The sequence below is a fragment of the Tachypleus tridentatus genome, chromosome 3, assembly GCF_004210375.1.
Source record: "Tachypleus tridentatus isolate NWPU-2018 chromosome 3, ASM421037v1, whole genome shotgun sequence".
Lineage (NCBI taxonomy): Eukaryota > Metazoa > Arthropoda > Merostomata > Xiphosura > Limulidae > Tachypleus > Tachypleus tridentatus.
The window spans coordinates 4629852-4651493 of NC_134827.1; the positions used below are offsets into that span (position 1 = coordinate 4629852).

General features: G+C 28.9%; 1 protein-coding gene across 3 annotated transcripts in view; it reads right to left on the minus strand.

The window, feature by feature from the left end:
* Nucleotides 1–21642, minus strand: part of LOC143246244 (bifunctional 3'-5' exonuclease/ATP-dependent helicase WRN-like) — a 73582-nt gene that overhangs the window by 45110 nt on the left and 6830 nt on the right. For 2 of the 3 annotated variants that reach the window (XM_076492643.1, XM_076492642.1), the window contains exons 3-10: nucleotides 19715–19807; nucleotides 17933–18062; nucleotides 11744–11813; nucleotides 10736–10800; nucleotides 7822–7933; nucleotides 4729–4803; nucleotides 3671–3753; nucleotides 383–489 (exon numbers count right to left, since the gene is read on the minus strand). In XM_076492643.1, the coding sequence (XP_076348758.1) occupies nucleotides 383–489; nucleotides 3671–3753; nucleotides 4729–4803; nucleotides 7822–7933; nucleotides 10736–10800; nucleotides 11744–11813; nucleotides 17933–18062; nucleotides 19715–19807 (735 nt within the window). Of the gene's footprint in view, nucleotides 1–382; nucleotides 490–3670; nucleotides 3754–4728; nucleotides 4804–7821; nucleotides 7934–10606; nucleotides 10631–10735; nucleotides 10801–11743; nucleotides 11814–17932; nucleotides 18063–19714; nucleotides 19808–21642 lie in introns of those variants that run through there. The other variant, XM_076492644.1, reaches the window with a different exon arrangement.

The window sequence follows — 21642 nt, forward strand, 5'->3', positions numbered from 1 at the left end:
ACAAATTTGTTCTTAGCATGAAAATTCTCCTTTTAGTTAAATTTAGTTTAGGCTGACTCAGCAATGCTTTGGAAATTTGTAGACAAATCTTAACAGAAATATTTTATTAAAGTATCTGATTTTCTTATAAAACACATTTAGTGTTTACTTAAAGCTTGTCAAGTTTCATGAAGATAAACTTACTAAATTCAGATGTCTATTATGTATAGCTTTACAGTGCCAGGGTCTGGTCCAATGGACTGAGCTCCTTGTAGGGGTAATAAAAATTACCTCCTATAACTTGAAGAAAAATACCTTACCTTATGCATTACATGACATTGAATTATTATATCCTAAAGACTACTTTTTCTGTATTTTAAATTATTAAGTGGCAATTACTTACCTCAGAGAAATGAGTTCGAAGATCACCCAACTGTCTGAATGATGGTCGAAAGTCATGACCCCACTGAGAGACACAGTGAGCTTCATCAATAGCAATTAAGCAGATTCCTACAATTAAACAATTATTCCTAAATCACTTTTTTCATGAAGTAATAAGCTGCAAAAACAATAGAAGACAATACTTATAATGTTTAACAGCATTAATTTAGAAGAATCACAGAATTTAACTCTAGAATTACTGATCAAGTCAATGTCAGTTTCTTATAGCCTTTTAAATATCAAAATTACATATGCAAATACTAAATGTGTTGATTCATAAATATTTTAGTTACAGAGTCTGTAACAAGTTACATAAAAGGAAAAAATAATCATTATTGTAATAAATTGTGCTTATTACTTCCGGGGCTCCACACACACACACACACACACATTTTTCATAGAAAATGAGTGATCCAGTTGTATAGTTTTAAGTCAGTTCTTTCATTTAACAGAAACAGACAAAAACACAATCTTACTAATATCATGCAACATACAGATTGCACTAGTAGTGAAGAGAATAACAACAAAAACCTATTCTCAAGACAGCTGGTATGAGTATTAAAACTTTAATTACAATAAAGTACAGAATAAATGTTTTGACCTTAGGTCAGTTGCATTATTTAAGCAAATAAAAAGTATATAGTGTACTGATATCATCATTATAAAATCAAAGGCTTAACTTTCACTGGCAATTGGCAACAAAAAACAAAAAGTAAAACATCACTACTACATTACTTGTCTTTCATGCATACTTTTTAGTTATTGTTATAAAATTAAACTGAAATATAAAAATTAGAAACTTATTAAATTAGATTAGCTGAGATAATGAAAATAAAATATGATAATATACTCATTATGAGCAGCTCCTGTTACATCATTCAATTCAGTTATGCATTTACAGTGTGATTTACAATTTACACAGAGGGATTATTAATCACAAACGTTTAAAAAGAGCAAGAAACAATAAAATTAAAGTTTAAACAAGTGTATATTGTTATTATTATAAGCTTTATGGTATTTAGAATACACAACTATAGTTTTCTGTTACAACCTGCAATCATGTCAGAAAGAAAAAAAAAAGAGTAATTTAAATTTTTTATGGGTTTTTACAAGATTTCAAATCAGCCTGTAAAGTTATGATCCAGAAAATAACAAATAAAATATAAGGTTCTAATGATAAAAAACAAATAGTGCTTATTTAAGAAGTTTTAGAGGTTAGGCAAATGCAATTTGAAACTTTTCAGAAGAATACAAGTATTTTTAATCTTAACACGAAAATTATCTTGCATTCAGAGCAATCAACACTTTGACTCCACACATTCACAGACAAATCTTTAGAAAAATCTGGTTTTTTGTACTTGAAAAACTTGTAATGTTTAGAAAAACCTGTCTATATTTTGTAAAGACATATTGAGTAGTTTCATAATTGTAGTACAAGGCTTCATGGTGCTTGCAAGGTCAGGTAAAATACATAAGCCCATCTCCCTCTCCCTACAAGCAGGTAAAGGTGTACATCTCATGACATGAGTAATTTTCAAAATATAATTATACTTTAATGTCATGATATGTGAATACATTCGACACCAAATGTAGTCAACAGATCATATTTCTGTACAAGTTCATTATTTTATGTCATATTTTTTAAAACTTCCTCAATGTCACCCTAATAAAAGAATTGTGACATTATCTCTCCAGAAATCTCCTCTTCTCCAACTGATTTACCATCCCTTCCAGAAGTACAGGAATCAATATAAATTACTCTTTACAATATAGTTATTACCCAGACAAAGCAAAATATTTATAGCCTTCAACATTATTTGTTTAAAGGAACCATAAGTTAGAAAACCAGAACCCTCTTGCCATGCCCACCTGTCCATCTGTTCTGTTACAGCAAAGTCACATGGACCTATCTGTTGTGTTCACTGAGAGCAATCAAACCCCTGATTTTAGTGTAATAAATCCGAACACTTACTGCCATCCCACCAGGAGAAAACCATCTGTCACATCACTTCTTTCTTTAATTGTCATTAGTTCTCTCTGATGTTTAATACTGTATTATTCATAACCAATAGAAGCCAAAGCTGTAACATATCAAATGAAATATTACATTATTTTGTGCCTGTTTCACTTCCATTTCAAATTTTATTCCCATAGAAATGATTTCTGCCCGTGTCACTTCCATTTCAAACTTTATTGTCATAGAAAACACACTGACAAGCTTATGTATTATTATTCTGTATTCTCTAATGCACTAACTTATTTAATAAAAACGTATTTAGTGTAGTAATACAATTGGTATAAAGAAGCAAGGTTAAGTTTCTTTGACAACATAAACTAAAAAAACCAAAAAGCACACCAGATAAGTATTATATTTGTTGTTTTTCATCTGTATTCTTTATTCATTATTATAAAATTAAAATCTAAATATTAGAAGCTTATTAAGTTGGATTAGGTAAGATATAGTAAAATAATTTTTCATGAGGTGCACTTGTGAGTAGCTTGTTCATCACATAATTCAACAGAGTAATGAAGCTACACATTTGCCAAGTAACTTACAACTTGTATGGCAAGATTATTAGTTAGACATAGTTCAAAGAACAATTAAACAATAAAATGTAAATATAAGTAGGTGTATAATTTTACCAGCTGTAAGTTATTTAACATAAACAAATCTGATTTCATGATTCAAAGTCATGCTAGAAAGATAAAAAAAAGGTAATTTAGATTTATGTGTTGTTTTTTTATGGAGTTATAAGTTCTGTCAATTTGACAAACACTGTATAGATAAGGTAGAGAAAATATAGTTTTCCTGAAAACAAATGTTGGAAATGTATTTAGGAGATTTTAGAAATTATGCAAATAGTATGTATGTGTGTTTTCTGAAAGCAAAGCCATATCAATCTATCTGCTGAGTCCACTGAGGGGTACAAATAGTATTTGACAATTTTAACATGAAGAAAACTATTTGTAAGTCTGCAGACATACCGCTGAGCCACTAATATATAGTTTGGAAACTAAAGGTCAATTCGTGGTCAAGATTTAAGTCAAATTGATCAAGTCCAGTGAGAGAGTTAAGAATAAAACCTTTTTAAATTAATTTCTAATGTAAATCATCTGTGAAACCTCTCTGTAAATGACACTGAATGACATGAGTGAGAGAAAATAAATAAAAACCAATAAGCAAGCATTGTAATTATCATGGAAACTTCAACTTTTATCTTTGTTATAACATAAATTATTTCATACTAACCTACTTTCATATGCAGCTTATCAAGTACTTCAGTAACTGCTGTTGCATACTCTGGTGTAATATACAGAAGCTTGTACTTCCCACTACAATTGAAAAACAAACAAAACAAAAAAAATCATTATTGAATCAATCTGAATGGACCAATGTCTGTATAAAATGAGTAAAAAATAGTTAGAATTCATTGAATCAAGAGTTTGAAACGACGACTTTCCCTTTAAAAATGAATGGATTAAAAGTGGATTAACGAGATTCCCACTGTCCCTATCTACTATCTAGCGAAACCACAGCCATGTGAATGGGCTTGGAGAAATCAGTGACTAACTTAGACTAACTAAGTTTATTTATGTTTGAGAAACCTACACAAATTTTTTATGTTTCTAAAAAATGTTCAGACATTGCTGTTTAACTGTACAAACCTTTCAACGAAGTTAATTTAGTTTCTGACTTTTGAGGGTTTGTTTTTCATGTGTTTTTTTTCAACTGAAACTTCTGTTTGATTTGGTTTGTGCAGAGTACAAATCACATCATACAGAAATGCTATTTTAAAACAACCATACAGTGAAATTCACAGTTTCTAAAGTTCTCAAATTAATATACTCTTATCCCCAGCATTATAAGCTTACAATCTTCAAATGGCACTAGTAATGTAATATAAAAGCAAACTGCAAATATTTTAGCCATTTAGCAACTTTTGAAAATTTCAATGCACTTTTTTATTTTGTTAGTTTCATATAGCCAAAAGTGAAAAATACTTTTTGAGATACTAAGCAAACTAAGATGGAGTTCAACAAACAGTCACTTGTAGTAAACAAGATAACAAGCAATTTAATATTGTAGCAGCTTTTAAAGTAACAGTGAAGTGTTATTAAGAAAACCAGCATATCACATTATATCTTAGTCACTGCTGTTTTACTAATGCAGTTTTACTGTTGTGCAGTTGTATAAAGAAGTATGGTTAATTAAACTCTCTAAGAGTGTGCAATGTAAGAAGGTATAATTTTATAGAACCATTACTGATTTGTGATAATATAGATAAGCAAATGTGAAAATACACTCACCTCATTAAATCTCCTATCACAGTGGATTTTTCTTTTTGAGCTGAACCAAGCAAACAAGCCTGAATATTGGCTACTCTAAAATTTAAGGAAATTTTATAATAAAGTAAATTGTACTTGAAAGGAAAACAAGCTATACTTAAGGAGAAACTCATTTCAGAAACATGGTAAACACTAGTAAAAAAGGCTAACTTCAACCTAAAACAAAAAGAAATGAAAATACTTTATTCTTCATGAATCATTTATAATACTCTCAAGTAATACTATTATTTCTTTAACTTCTTGACCACAGGTAGATGGAATGTAACCATGACATCAGCCATATGATAATATATGCATGCTTTTAAAACATTCAGCAAATTATCATTGAACATTTTAAATATATAAAGAATCAGATTTTTTCATTAAGTATTTTAATTGAAGATTTATGCTGAACTTTTGCTTTCAATAAATTTGACTATCCAACATGCAAAATCATTTTAAGATTAAAAATATTTTTTCATCTGAAAATTGTTAAATTTCATTTGCATAATCACTAAAACTTCCCAAGTAAATATCAAACGTTTTTATCAGAAAAACATATTTTATGTTATTTTCTTTACCTTATCTCTAATCCCATGCAAGAAATAATACTAAATTACCTATTTTTCTCTCTAGAATGACTGCAAATTGTAACAGGAAACCACAATTGTTTATTTTAAATAACTTAAAACATGTAACAGTATACATCTAGTTATATTTACTAATTTTCTTCTGAACACTGTGTAACTAATAATTCCATCACTCAAGTCATAAACATGAGCTAATACACATTATTGTTTTGAACAGCACAAAACTGGAATACAGAACTCTTACTCTTCTTAGACTTGGTACTAACAGACCAGTATTTTGTAAAATAAAGTGACATTACCATACATTATATATGTATAGATATTATTATTACTTGTAATTTTTTTTAATTTCAATTATTTTTTTAAAATGCAAAACAATGAAGAAAAAATATAAAGAAAACAATGATCTCCACTACTTTCAGTGTTACAAAGTTGTTTTGTACTCATGCATCCTACATATGAAGCCTCATCAAATTTTGCACAGAGACTAATAAAAAAAACAAATTTTTGTAGATTTTATACAATAGTTTTTTTATTCATAACATTAAATCCCTTTGCACTCTGACTAGTAAAAATATTTCATTAAAAATGAGTCTTTTTGTGTACAAAATACTTGTAACCTTTACTAAAAGCCTACCAAAATTTGTGAAGATACACATGCTGTATCAAGAGTTATAGTGTAAATACTCAATGCATGCAAATATGTAGATGAACTGGTGTATGTTATACTGAGCATGTCACAAAAGGGTTAATACAGAACACAAACATCTATTTAACCAAACAATGAACAACTAGAAGACAAAAACATATTACAAACAATTTTCAGCTCATAAACAAAAAAGTGATTAATGGATTGAATAGATATTACTATATAAAAGGTTTTTAAAAAGTATTATTAAATGCTCTCACTAACTATTTTATAAAATTTACTTATATTTATGAATAATTTAAAATACTCTCAAAAGATAATACAAATAACTCTGACAGGATTTGTATAATTCTGAACATTAAAATGGTTCTTGATGGTTTAGTTTTGCTTGTGTTGATCAGCTTTAAAAGTGTAATAACTGGAACACAGTTAATTTCAAACTTCTTTAGTCTGTTCATGTATAGTTAATCATAGAGCTACACAACAGGCTATATGCTGTGCCCACTACATGTATAGAAACAAAGTTTCCAGCATTAGAAGTCTACAGACATACTGCTGTGAATTTCTTTAGTCAGATGTACCCAGGAAACTTTTCTTAAATTGTCATACAAATGTTATGTATGCAGTATCACATTGTAACTAGCCAAATGTCAAAAGGTTGTAAATATGTACTAATACAGGTAAAAGTTGCATATGCCAAAAGCCAAACATTCACATTATTTTGAAGTTATATCTGCTTCCCCCTTCCCAAATCCCAAAGAGGGGTGAGTCCATCCAAAAGGATGACACAGCTGGTTGTAGAAATTAGTACGAGTGATAAACTTTCCCCACTATAAATATTATTTGAGACAGTCACTGGTGTATGCAGTATTAAACTCTAGTATACAAACTTTTTAGCATTTAGTCTGGATATGACCAATAAATTAGAATAATTTTATCCAGAAAAAGACTCCTCACAATCCCAGTAGCCACTATATTCATGACAGAACATTTTTAATAAAGTAAATACATATCTACATTCTAAATGATATTCATAAAAATCATTTAAACAATCATCATGCAAAATATTCAAAATCACACCAACTTAATTATAATGAAAAGCACTACAACTATATACTTCTGCAATACTAGCAAATTCTTGTTTTTTAAATTACATTGTACAACTCCTATAAAGAGACAATGAGATTAATTCCATACAGCTTTACATGTCCACTTCATATACTCACTTGTCTCTATTCTTAATAATAAAATAATTTCATTTTATAATAACATGTTTTTGTTTGTTGATTTAAAGTATAACTGATGAAATCTTAATCTACCCTTCTACATCAAATACAGTTGGACTATGTTTTGATTTGTTTTTCTTGCTAGCTAAAAGAACTTTCCTGAAGACCAGGAACATAATTATAAAATTTCAAATCTATATATATCTTTCAATTTTACCTAGTAAGTCAGTAGATAAAATCAATTACGCAACTTTGTGGATTTGTAAATGTTCAGTCTCAATAAAAACTGTCATGTTTTTATATTTCTATAATAATCCCTTAACACACAACAAGATTACTTTGCAACTTGTATTCAAAAACATATTCAGTTATAGTTTTCACATTGGTTGAATACTAATGCATAAGTATAAACCAGTTTTCAGACTGTTTGTCTATATGTCAATCTTATCTCAACTGATCCTTTATTAGAATATATTTTTAAGTTTAAAAATTACATTTAAGATAATTTTCAAAATAATACATCTGATTGATATTCAACCTGACTTGCCCATATCTCTTTTGCTTAAACTCATCTTCAAGAAAAAGATTATTATTGTAAGATTCAACTAACCTAAGAGATGTAACTTGATCTTCCATTAGAGATATTAGGGGCGAAATCACAACAGCAATGCCATCTTGGGAATACACAGCTGGAAACTGGTAGCATAAGCTTTTCCCATAACCTGGAAAAGAAATATATCTATTCAGTTCTGTTAAGGTAAAATTTTTACCCATAAAACAAAGTAACATTTTACCCTTATTACTGTAAAGTACAGAATATTGCAAACAAATTACTGTAATGGTAAATAAACATGGGAACACAGAAGACTGGTATCTTGGATGTACAAGAAGAGTTCATATTACTTAATAATAGGCAGCAAAGAGACGTATAACAACTAAGTGATACTATTTTTCAGATTATTATATGATTTGAACAATCCAACATATCTTTTAAGAACAGCTTTATACACCTTGACACCATCTAAACAAGTTATTCTCTTTATTAAAATAGCAAATTAGTAAGACAAAGAAATAAATTGTGAAAGCAAGAAAAAGAGAAAAATATAATTGTGAAAGTAACAATTTCATATAAAAATATAGTATTGTAGTGCATAACCTTTATCCAAGTTGATGGTTCAAGTAAGTTCACAACTTCCTAGTCTTTGTGTATGGGGCCATGACTAAACATAGCATAATTCATTGAGCATTACTGAAGGAAACAAGTGAACATACTTGAATAAAGATGTATTTTTATTCTAATTAATATAAATATATCAGTTCTTAACTGTTATATATTAATAACTACAACATAAAAATCTTTAACATGCTTAACTAATACAAAAGCAAAGAACAACTAAACAAAAGAACTTGATCTGATGAAGACCTGCCCTTTACAGACAAATTAAGTCCATAAATGTTTTCATTCCAGTGCACTCTTCTGTGCCTAAGCTTTCTCCTAAGAAAGGAAAATTAAATTTGTTTTCAGTTTGACTTGAGTAACCAAAGAAAGTTTAACTATGTGCAATTAAGGTATGGATTGTATGACTGACATCACAATGTACCTTAAGTTTTGTGTAGTTTCAGCATAATAAAACATGGTGTAAAAAACATTAAGTCAATGTTTGAATTAGTTCAAAGTTACTTATAATAAAACAAAAATAAAAAAGCACTTTACTACTTCTAAAATTATCATATAATAGTTTCATAGAAGATTACAATTGAAAATATGAACGTTTTGAAAACAAAAATCATTATCACTATTCTGTTAAAAAAAGAACAGCATTAAACAATTGTCTTAATAACTTAAGTGGTAGTGACTTAAATTTAAATTGTTAACATAAAGAACCTAACAGTAAAATAAGTCACTCTGCCAATTTTTAGATATAGTTTAGATAATTTACTCTTGTTTTCCACACAATAAACCAGTTTTTGAATTACAGGCTTCAGTTTTAAAAAGTATACAAATGACAGAATATATTTATAATTATACATAATGTCACATTTCAAAAGTTCAATTCCATGTATTATTGTACAAATAAGCCAACTATAAGCCTCATACATCAGAGTATTTCACTGTTGACCTTTCCTTAATAAGTTGGCAATTAAACCCCACCTAGTATTCTACAATTTAGCATTAAAAAAAATCCATATATTTTTCTTCTCAGCCAATTCTTAGATTTTTTTACCAGATTAATTGATTTCTTTAAATTCTTTATTCAAAATGTTCTAAAAACAAAACTCCAAAATTGATCCTCATTACTTCACCAATAGCCATTTATATCTAAATAAATATAAATTGGCAAAACACATGCAAAGAAAAAAAACCAGGAATTTGGGCAAAAAATTCCATTTGAAGCTCTTATGTATGATATCTGATGCTTTTATTAAAAGAAACCAATATAGTTTAATAGATTGCATAGCAAATATATTATGTTAAAAGACTAAGTTAAAAGATACAAATTAAATGCTTAAACAAATTTTAAAAGTTTGTTTAGTGCATAATATGTTGTTTAAAAGTACCTTAGTTAGATTTTCAAATTTTAAACCTGTTTATATAAAAAGAAAAACCTTCCCAAACTAATAATAATCCTATGTAGCTTGTTTTACTTCAAGTACAACAAATAAAAATATGTGCAATTTTCCAATTACTTATGAACCATTGCACAAAAACCATCATAATATAAACCACTTATGTTTTTCAGTGTGTTACAATATATATTAACCATAAACCAGAGTCCAATGAAGAAATTTCTTTGGATTTATCATGGGTTATTATTTTCAAACATTTCTTGCACAAAGTTCATTAAAATTGAAGCTTGCACTATTTTGTTTAGTTCAATTTCTGCTGTAATTCTCACATATTGTCCATGTTCAGGTTCTACACTATATACACAAAAAACAAAAAGTCCCATGGTATACCCTTAATACTGGTTTCTTTGACTTCTTGTAAACTTATTTTCTGTTTTATTTAGTTTTTATCCAGATTGAAAAGATGATCCTGACAATTAAAATATGTAAGCTATTACTTTAGGAGTAAAAAAAGAAACTCACTGAACCCATTAAACAATTATTTTGAAACAACAAACCTTTAAAGCAAGCATCAATAAAGTATGTGTTTATTTCTAAATGTAATATGTAATATATCCCTTTTAATTAAGTAAATTGCTATAATTTATGATATTAGTATTAAAATATTACATTCCAAGCTATCACTGATAATTTTTTTATTATCACTAAAGTTTTTTATAGACACTTTCAGTTTCTGATTTCCTAAGGTTAATGCACTGTGAAACCTACTTATGCATATTCAAACTATGGGACGCTCCCAAGTTTGTTATCAAGTTATACATACTCACCTGTTGCCATGATAACACAGTTATCTTGTCAGTTTCTGATTTCCTAAGGTTAATGCACTGTGAAACCTATTTATGCATATTCAAACTATGGGGCACTTTCAAGTTTGTTATCAAGTTATACATACTCACCTGTTGCCATGATAACACAGTTATCTTGTCCTTGTAACACAGAATGAATAATTTTCCACTGCATCCTAAAACAGAGAAGAGAGCTTTATACATTTTATTTTGTATATAAAAACACAATACATATGTCTGTAATATCACTACTACATTTGAAAGAGACTAACCCAGCTTTTGGTTTTCTCTTTTTTGCAAATAAAGTCCTATATGTCATATATAGAGCAAAAGCAATACAATTTAACATGCCTCAACCTCTATCTCAGTTGTAGTGTGTTTGATAAGTTTATTAACACAATTTTAATCTTAAACAAACATGAAAAAGGTTTAAGTTCAAAGGAAAATATTTAAAACATTTTCAAAACATTCAGTTTTGGATTGTATAAAATTTGAACAAAAATTGTCATTAAGACTTTGCAAAATTTGAACAAAAACTGTTCCCAAGACTTTCCAGGTAGAATTTTCACTGGAACACAAAACTGAATAGCAGCCATTCTTTCACTTCCAGAAAAGTATGTAATTACAACTTGTTCAATAAAGTGCCATTCTAGAATTTCATTCAAAAAACTGTATGTTGAATAAAGGCAGTCCCTATTCCTTGACAATTCCCACATAGTGTTACATTTTTCGTACAGTAAAGAGACTTCGGGCTATCTGCTGTGTCTACCAAGGGAAATCAAATCACTGATATTAGCATTGTAAATCCCAAGATTTACTGCTGTCCCAGCAGAGGCTCCCCCACAGTGATCAATAAAATCTTTGAGTTTTAGCCAAATGATTAAAAAAAAAAATTAGGACTCTACCTACTAATATGTTTAAAGATGTTTAATATGTAGGGCTTTTATAAAACATGATTTAGAATTAAAGATGCATACAATAAACAAATACAATTTAATAAATGTGTAATTTTCTGATAAATTGCAACAGGCATTTATGCATTAGTGTGGGCTTCCATTATTTGACTAATTAATCTCTGGAGGAAACTCTCTCTTTACAAAAAGACAAGTACAAACTTACGGTCGAAACGAAGTATGGCCAAAGTAATGGCGTAGAAGCCTCAAGTGGTCCTCTGTTGCAGATGGGCAATCTGGAATACAATATTTTTTACTGATCAATTACTGATCAATAACTCATGGTGAGTTAATTTGTAAATGGTTTTTTAAACATCAATTCTAAATTATAGGTAACACCAAATTTACAGTGGGTAACATGTTTAGACAACGAAAATAAGAAATGATATGAAAAATAAAATTTTTAATAATACACTTTTCACAGAAAAATTTTCTACAACTTATGTAGATTCCACTTTACTTTTAAAACAATTCATGCTACTTAACTAGAGAAATGATTTTATGTAAAATTATTTACTTCTTATTTACTCTAAAGCTTTTAAATAGAAATGTGTGTGCAATATACAATGACCATTACAAACTGGCAAAATCACATTAGACAAAAAACAGTTTCATGGTATTCAAACTTTCAACTAGCTTTTGGGAGCCCTGCTCTTTTAAGTTCTTATGGGCTGATTTTTTCATTATTGCTGTAACACAATTAGCTTACTCTAACAAACAAAAATTATCACGTTAAATTTCTATCAAGAAAAATTATTTTATTAGATATTCCTCATTAAAAAAAATTGTGGAAAATAAGTTCCCTTCTGAATTATATGATAATGTTTTAAAAACAACTAATTGTTTTATACTGAGGTTTGAGAACTGGAGTTTTTTTCTTTGTACACTGGTCATCAATATTATTGTTTTCATTCATACTATAATTATTTAAGTTTCAGATTTTAATTCTGCTTTGAAAGTAATATTAATATTTTCCTTGCCTGAAAGTGTAATTAAGATAATTGCTTACCCCTCTGATCCATGAAGAACTATTATCTTGCATGTAACTATCATAGAATTTATTGTGCATACCACTAGTCTTGAATAACCTCCATATTTGTGTATTGCATCAGTCTATGGCACAATTATCATAATACTGTTGCTCTCCATCATTTAGATTGGAAGACATCCTCCACCCACAGTAATTCCATATGATAGGTTTATAGGCTTATTCTTGACAAGGCAAATGAAATGCTCCAGAAGCAGCAAGGAATGTTATGTGGTACTACAGAGAGGTAATTATCCATCTAAAGTACATTTTCAAGTAAGGAAAATGTTATCTTCAGAAACTATATTTACCTCTCAGCACCACAAACAGCTATAATCCCACACCAAAGTTGGTGAAGGTGCCCACAGTGATGACTTACAAAGATAAACTTCTTTCTGAAATCATTATAGAAAGAGAAAACTTGTGTGGTACAACATTCTTAAGATCAGAGTTGCCTAGTAAATCTGCACCCACTGGGAGATCACATCTATTTCAAGTATTGAGTACTTTGCACAATTTGTTTTAATGCATTCAGTGTTTTAAGTACTATACTGAAGAAATGTGATAGCTACAAAAAACAAAGCTGCAATAAGCTGGATGGAAAGAAAGTAGAAATAGAACAAAATTACTTTTAACACTAAAAAACAAAAGTAGTTTATTAAAATGGAAGGAAAATAAAAAATCTTATCCCAGACAGTGCCGAGGAAAGAATGAGACGATGATCATGTGCTAGTGCTCACATGGATTACCTTGTGTAGGAGGGAGTTTGTGCAAGGGTTGTGGTGCAAAGATGCAAGTAGCATTTCCAAATTTTTGTTTACTAACCCTTACTGAATGATAACATCTATCAGCAAGCATAAATAACAGACAGAGATGAGAAGGTTTATTTCATGCAACAATTTCTATAAAACATTTCATGCTACATCAAAATAATGAGTTGTAAACAGAATTCCCATGCTGAATGAAATTTCCCCCCTTTTCCCCACACTTTTCATCAATATATCTGTAATGTATCCCTGACTTTAATATGTGAAACTGAAAAATGTTACTCATATTGTTTAATAAAGACAAAACAGGTTGTTCGTTGAGAGTCACAATTTGGAAAGTTTTAATTGCATGACCACACTGTTTCTAAATTATTAATAATCCACCACAACAAAGGCAGTTTATTAATTTATGCTAATGCATACCAATCACAATTTTTAGTTTCAATTTAAATCACAAAAACTTTATTACAGCATAAACAACACTTTAGATTTTAAAAATTGTGATTATTATGTTTAACTTTTAATACATGGGAGTTACATATTTACTGCTGTAAAACAAGAAGTCTTTTTAACAAAGGTGCTTCTTTTAGATCACATATTTATTAATCCTCTAGTTAGGTCAAAGTGCTCATATCATGACTTTTTTGTGTGTCACACTTAATACTTCTATTAATCTACTTTATTATCAGTGTATACAAATACTTGGCATCAAAACATAGTTAATAATAAAATTTTAATTTCAGTTTTAATTTAATAAGGAAATATTTCCTAGTATGAGAATTGAGATTTCCTCTCTAGATATTCCCTCTTCTCTAATTTATTTATCACCTGCTCCAAGAAATACAGAATTTAACATAAATTACTCATAATATAGTTATTACTCATAGTAAATATTGCTCTTACAGCCTTCATTTGATTTGATTACACAGCCTTAAGCTAGAAAATCAGACTCACTTGTCACACTCATCTGTCAACATCTTTTCTTTCACCAACTGTCAACAGTTCTCTCTGACATTTTATACTATGTTATTTATAACCATAAAAAGCTAAACTTTTAATCTATCAAATGATGTATTATGCTACACTGTATTGTAAAGTACACAAAGTATTGTCTATTTCACCTTCAGTTTTAAAATTTCTATTGCAGTATTCATATCACAAAGAGGATCTTATCATGCACTTACAAAGACAAATAAATTACAATAGTTATAGGAGATTGTTTGCTTTGTAGTTATTAATTTTCTATGTTATGAGACGCATTATTTAATTAAGTAAAATTTAATGTACTAGTATCATTAGTACATAACATAACTTTCATCAACAGTTACTAATAAAAAACATGACACAGGTGAGTACTATTTTTCTTTTTTTCATATATATTCTTAACTATAAAAGTAACTAAAATATAATAATTAGAATCCAGTAAAACTAGATTAGGAAGATAATAAAAAATGATAATAATAATAATTCTTTGCAGGGTATGCTTGTGACAGCTCATGCTTTATGTAATTCAATTAGGTAACTTGAGTTATGCATTCACCATATAATTTATGACTTTTGTGGTAGGATTATTAATTATACATGGATCAAATGTAAATAAAACAATACAATTTAAGCATAAACAAATGTATACTCCCATGAGCTTTAAGATATTCTGCAGAAACAATTAAAGTTTTCTGCTACAATTTGCAATTATTCTAGAAAGAAAAAAAAAAGAGCAACTAATTTTTTTTTTTATGATGGTCATGAAGTTGGTCAATTTGACCAACATCATAAAATCAGTTAGGAAAATAACAAACTATAAAGTTTTTTTTCTCAAAAATGTTTGACATTTATTTAGGAAGTTTTAGAAATTATCCAAATGAAACTTAAACATTTTTAGATGAAAAAAGTATTTTTAATCTTAACCTGAAAATTACTTTTCACTCAGAGCAGTCAACACTATTATATATTTAAAAATGGTTGGTATGGGTAGAGAAAGCACTAGTAGAGTTCACTCCTCTACTAGTGCTTTCTCTATCTATACCAGCCGTTTTTAAATATATAACTCCCTACAAGTGGGTTTTCTCATCATCACAAGTGATCACTATTATTCCATATATTTATGAACAGACTTTTAGTTACAATTCTTTATTAAAATCTGATATTTTGTGTACTTTTGTATAACGAAGATACACATTTAAAAATTATAATACAGAAAATCCGATGGTTAGTTTTGGGTTACAGAGTTGGTTGAATTGACCAAGCTCATAGCAAGAGGGTTAAAACAATATTTTCTGATGGGCATACACACAGAAAAATTTCAGCTGCTAACACACTACAGTAAACTTGTACTTTCAACCTTTATAAAGCAACTTCACACATTAAAGAAATCATGCAGAACATGTCACTGTGGCACAAACTTTGAAGCTGTATGGATCAAGTTCACTTATGTCAAAAGTATTGTGCTCTTTCTACTAATTGACCATGATGTTCTTAAAAATATTTTTATGTTCACCCAGGTTTAGTTTGTTCATGAGAGATTGTCAGATTATACTCACAAATAACTAAATTGTAAATTCTAGTTTCATATAAAGGATACTTAACATACAGAACTAGATCCACTAATAAACCATCCACAATTCTTACAATTCTATAATGTATATTCCTTCATAATGTATAATAATACCTAAATAGGCTAAGGAACTGGCATAGACATAAATGTTACTTACTGTACCCAAACATATTTGTCATTGATACTGACAGTAAGCATAATGAAAATAGTTTTATGTAGAGAATATACTAAATAATGACAATCTAGCTTAAAATATGTAGCATGTAACTTAGATAAAATAATTTTTCATTGTGCTTATAACTCTGTCAATTTACAACTGTATTAGTGTAACTTATTTTCACAGAAAAGTCCACTGATAGTGATACTGCATAATAGTATTAGGCAACTCAAGTGTTAGGTTCTTCATTTTGTTCTCACAAAATGTTGCTTATTACATTGAATAAAACTACTACCAATTAAAACTTTTTCTAAAAGCACTCACTTATTCAATTTCACAGTCTGGCGTGTTCTCTCTCAAAAAGTTTTATACAATGAAGCAAAATGGCGCATTTTCTGGATTACTGTAATGCTTAATTTGATCTAGATTCAGCTAATCAACCATCCACAATGCATTATATATAAAGCTACTAAATTAACCAAAATTTGCAATTTTTTTTAACTGATGCATGTGAGCTTGAGAATATACCCAGATACGGAAGCCTTACTCTCGATGAGTAGTGGCAAAAATAGTAAATTTTCCTAATATATTACACATATGTACAATGCATTAAATTATTAACTATCAGATTAACAGGACATATTCAGGTAATCACTGGTAAAAGTTCAACTGTTTCTACAAAGATTCATGGATAACAGTGCTATATCATCAAAAACCTTTACATGTGCTATATTATTAGTCACTGTCAATTCTACATCTCAATTTTTTTTTAATTCAACCATTTTCTAAATTACTGAAAATATACATTTCCACTCATATTCTGCTTTATACAGATTTTTCTTCACAATCACTGTTCATGTTATACTTGTCCTTAACAGTTTCCATGTCAACAACCCTAGCCCAAGTTGTATCATGAATCATGATGTTTTGTGTTATTGCCAATGTTTAGTTATGTTTATTTTATTATAAATTAATATCAAATTAGTAATACATTATTATTTTATATAATTGTTTTTTTTCATAATAAACTGAATAAATACAAGTACAGTTACAAAACAGACACTCACCAAAACTGTGTAGATTTTGTTTTGTATTTGGAATGCCAGGATATATCAAAATAATTAAATTATTAATTTTCATTTTGAAACCATTCAGATATTTCCTACATTAAAACATCAATGACATAATATACAGAGACAGTTAAATGTTCATACTGATTACTAAAATAGACTGTTATATTAGTGCAATAAAATTTGCAAGATAAAAAATAACTTATTTAATGGGAACAGCTAATCTCAAAATAATAACAGAAGAGCTACTGCACTGTAACAACCTGATCCTTCCTGACATAGTTTTAAGAAGATGAAACAAAGCCTTTTACAGAGTCCTTACACTCTGTTCAAGTGAGAACATAACTTCTCTTTACATAACCTATTTCAGCTGCCTTAATACTCAACAAGTACCAGTAAGCAAAGATAACAAGACAATAAAACAATATTTATACACAGTATATGCATACTGATGTGCTAAATGGGCCAAAATTAAATTGTATTAATGTCTTTGGTTAACCCTTTCTTACACAATAGGAGAAAAGCCTGATTAAGTTAACATATCCTAGAGGTTGTTATAAGTACTAGGTCTGTCTGAAAATTTAAAACAAAGGAACTAGTGTTAGTATGATGTTGTAAACAATACCTTAATGTAAGTATTACTGCTACCAAAACAAAAACTGAAAGAGATTTAGTTTTTCCTGATGTGGTTGTAACTCTTTCAAGAAAGGCAACAATAGTTATTATTTATTTTAGAATTACGTGTTTGAATGAAAAAATTTTAATCATCAACCCACGTACCAAAATCTTGCTCATCTTGATCATCAGTTTCAAGATTTTTTTCGTCAATTTTAAGATCATCACAATTTAGTGAATCTTCTGTGTTTTCTTCATTTTCATTATAAAAGCTTTTTTCTGCTTCCTCACATGCCTATACAAAAACACATCACAAACAGTATAATTATAGTACCTTCCATATTAAGTAAAATACTTTCTATTAACAGAACCATGAAGTAGAAAATGCAATCTAATGTTTAAAAACACAACTACACAAATGACACATAACAAATTTATTGAATATTCTGGAATACATATTGTATCTTCCATAAATCTATACAGTAAATGCAAAATAATAAGTAGAAATAGCAATGTGAATCTACAGTATAATTCTCTGTACAACCATAAATACTGTAATGGAAATGTTAAAACACACAGACTGGGGTAAATTAACTTGGATACAGATCTACAATAGATAAGTAAAGGTACCTAGTATAATTAATGAAGAACAACTGAAATAAGCTTAAGTCAAGAAAAGGTGAGTTATGATTTACATTAGGAAGATTTTATTTCATAAGAAGGCTCTCTTTAATTAGAAGTTCCACATCTGCATTACCCATAAACTTCAAAGTTCACTGATGAGAATGTCCAGAAGCTTGACTGTATGTACATGAATAATAGAGGTACAAAATGATAAAAACTCTTTTACAAAATTCCTATGTGTTTATGGATATGTACAGTTGAATAATCTCTAAATCGTAAAACAAAATTCACGTTTTATTAAGGAATAAGAAACTAGAGTTGAAACAAAGACACACCTTCGAAGATCTCTGTAAAATCAACAAGTGCATCAGGAATACATTATTGTACTTTTGGATTCTATTAATAAGTATGATAGAAAAAATACAAATGAAAGAATCTTCTTGTAAAAATGAGATCAAATGTCTGTAGCATTTTCAAATATATATCTGTTGCCTATTTTCATGAAAAATTAATTAGCTATGCTGTCACCTACTGTAGAATATGAATTATTAAATAAAACATTTAATAACTGTATTATGAAAAAAAAATTTAAAATAATTAACAAACAAAACTTTCTCTTCAAACAAAAAACAGTGATCATAAAAAGACCAAAACATTAAATCTGTTAAAAATGCAGCAACAACAAATGTAATATATACAATACAGATGACATTTACCATGGCTTTTAAAGCACCACCAAGGTTGATTTGTCATTTTCATTCTGGTTTTTGATAGTGATTAAAACAGCTTTAATTCTTTAAACCCCAACCAAAAATCCCAATTTACCCATCAAATGATAATAGTGTCCAATAATATTTACATTTCTTTGGTTGAAAACTACTCTAAACCATGTTATTATCCACAAAATTAAGAAAAATGTAAATCTTATAGGGTATAGTAATAATTACTAACAAATTATGAAAATAATTCCAGCATAACACTAAAAATATTCTGAGCTTAGAGTTAACACCACTCTTCAGAAAAATTATTATTATAGGACACATTTATTCTAATTAGCTGATTAATTTCGTAACAATTTTATAACAGTAATTTTGATTTGTCAATTACTTTACATAACATTAATCAATGTAATTTTAAATACGTTAAAAATATTACAATTCCTCCTTTGTCACACAGGAAGTGCCAATTATAATATCTGAAATAAACCTAAGGAGTGGTTTATAGTTTGTAATTCTTGAACATTAGTAAATGATTACCTAATTAGAAGGTTAAAACTGTAAAAAAATATACTTTGTAACTTTTAATTTCTTGGCATTAACTCACTCTTATTATTTCCTGATCAATATTTTCTGTCTCAAGTAGATCAACACCATCTTTGCCTATAAGATTTTCTTCAATATCTTCATCTATATCTGTCTGTTTGGAAATAAAACATCTGTGCGAGTTAGAAACATTTAACAGAATTCATTTATAACTTTTTCTCTATATCAGCAAAAACTGTTACATAGTGATGTTTACTACAATTAGAGCTGGATAATTAGCAGAATTCATTAATCAATCAGATGCTTGACTCAGTCATTTTAATTCAACAAATCAATTATTCTCACATAAAACTAACTGTATTTTCATCTTCTTTTGGTTTTTGTAAAATACATATTCAAACTAATCTCCTTTAAAAAATTGACTTAATCCTAAACTGTGCTAATTGAAGGTATCACAATTCAGGATTGAGTTAATTTTTTTACTGCTAAACTGTTGTATATGAAATTATACAATATATCCAAGACAGTACAAAACTTGTAAGGAGCTGAAAATAAGTTTAATATCATTTTGTGGGTTTCTCCCTACAAATTGTTCACAAGACTACTTTACTAAAACTACTAAAGTTTTGTTGACTAAAACATATTACTTCATGACATTGATTATAACTAAGAAAAATATTAATTAAGTATGACTAGTGAGATTACTATAAGATACAGGTTATTATAAGGTATGTGCATTTAATTCTGATTTTTTACTTTTATCTTAACACATCTATATCAAAGTTTTAGGTAAGATCAAGTAAACTAAAAAATAATAAAAAATTTTCTACGAGCAACTCACGAATAAGCCATGTGCCATACATTTCCATAGGGTAGCACGAGCTACGTGTTTATCAAGCAATTTGCAACATGAGTGGTAGAAATATTAATCAGACATGGTTCAAAATGCAATAAAATAAAACATACATAGAATTGGTTGATTGATTGATTTAGTGTTTTATGGCACAAAGCAGCTAGGCTATCTGTGCCAAACATCCAGTAAAAATATAAAAATAAATTAAATGTAGTAAAATACATAAAAGGAAATGAAGGTAAAACAAAACATCATTAAAAAATAGAAAATGCATAAAACCAATGTTGACACCTAGTTTACAATGTTAAGAGAGAAACCAGAGTAAGAGAAGTTGTAAAGGACTTTCTCTAGCAAAATGGTAAAGATCATAACCCACAGGAAGACAAACAGGTAAGTACAAGAACCACCATCAGTCACCTGAAGTTGGTCTTTCCAGTCCTGGTTCCAGGTTATGTGTCATTATGGCCAGTACCAAAAGGTAAAGTAATAAAAGTGTTAAAAGACATGCAGCAAAATTGTAATAACAACTCGCCAGGATGACTAACGAGTAGTTCAAACGAACAGCAGCGTTAGTCACCTGAAGTTGGCCTTTCCAGTCCTGGTATCGAGTTATTTAATGTTCTGGCCATTTTCCAATGTCCAAATTCAATTTTCCAATTGAACTAGAGAGATTGAGACTCTGAAAAGGGAACCACAATTAAAAAGGTGTAATGAATAAATATCAAACACTTAAATGAGATTAAAAAGATTAATGGCCATTAAAAACTAAAAACTTTATCAAGGTGGACAGTGTCACCAATCACACTGTCCAATGTTACAGACAAACTCTGGGACAGAACATGTTTAAAATAGTGCCGTCGTTGAGAGTCGTAACGATGGCAAGAAAGTAAAATGTGGCTTACAGTGATTTGAGTGTTACACAAATTACACACTGGTGCATTAATTCCAGATAAAAGAAAACAATGAGTTAAAAAACTGTGACCAATGGGTAGTCTAGTTAGAACAACTTCCTCCTTCCGAACCTTACGGAAGCTAGACGGCCAAAGCCCAATATAGGGTTTTACTTGAAAAAGCTTGTTGTCACGTTGCTCACTCCAAGTGGACTGCCAGCTGGCATAGAGCCGAGCCTTGAATTC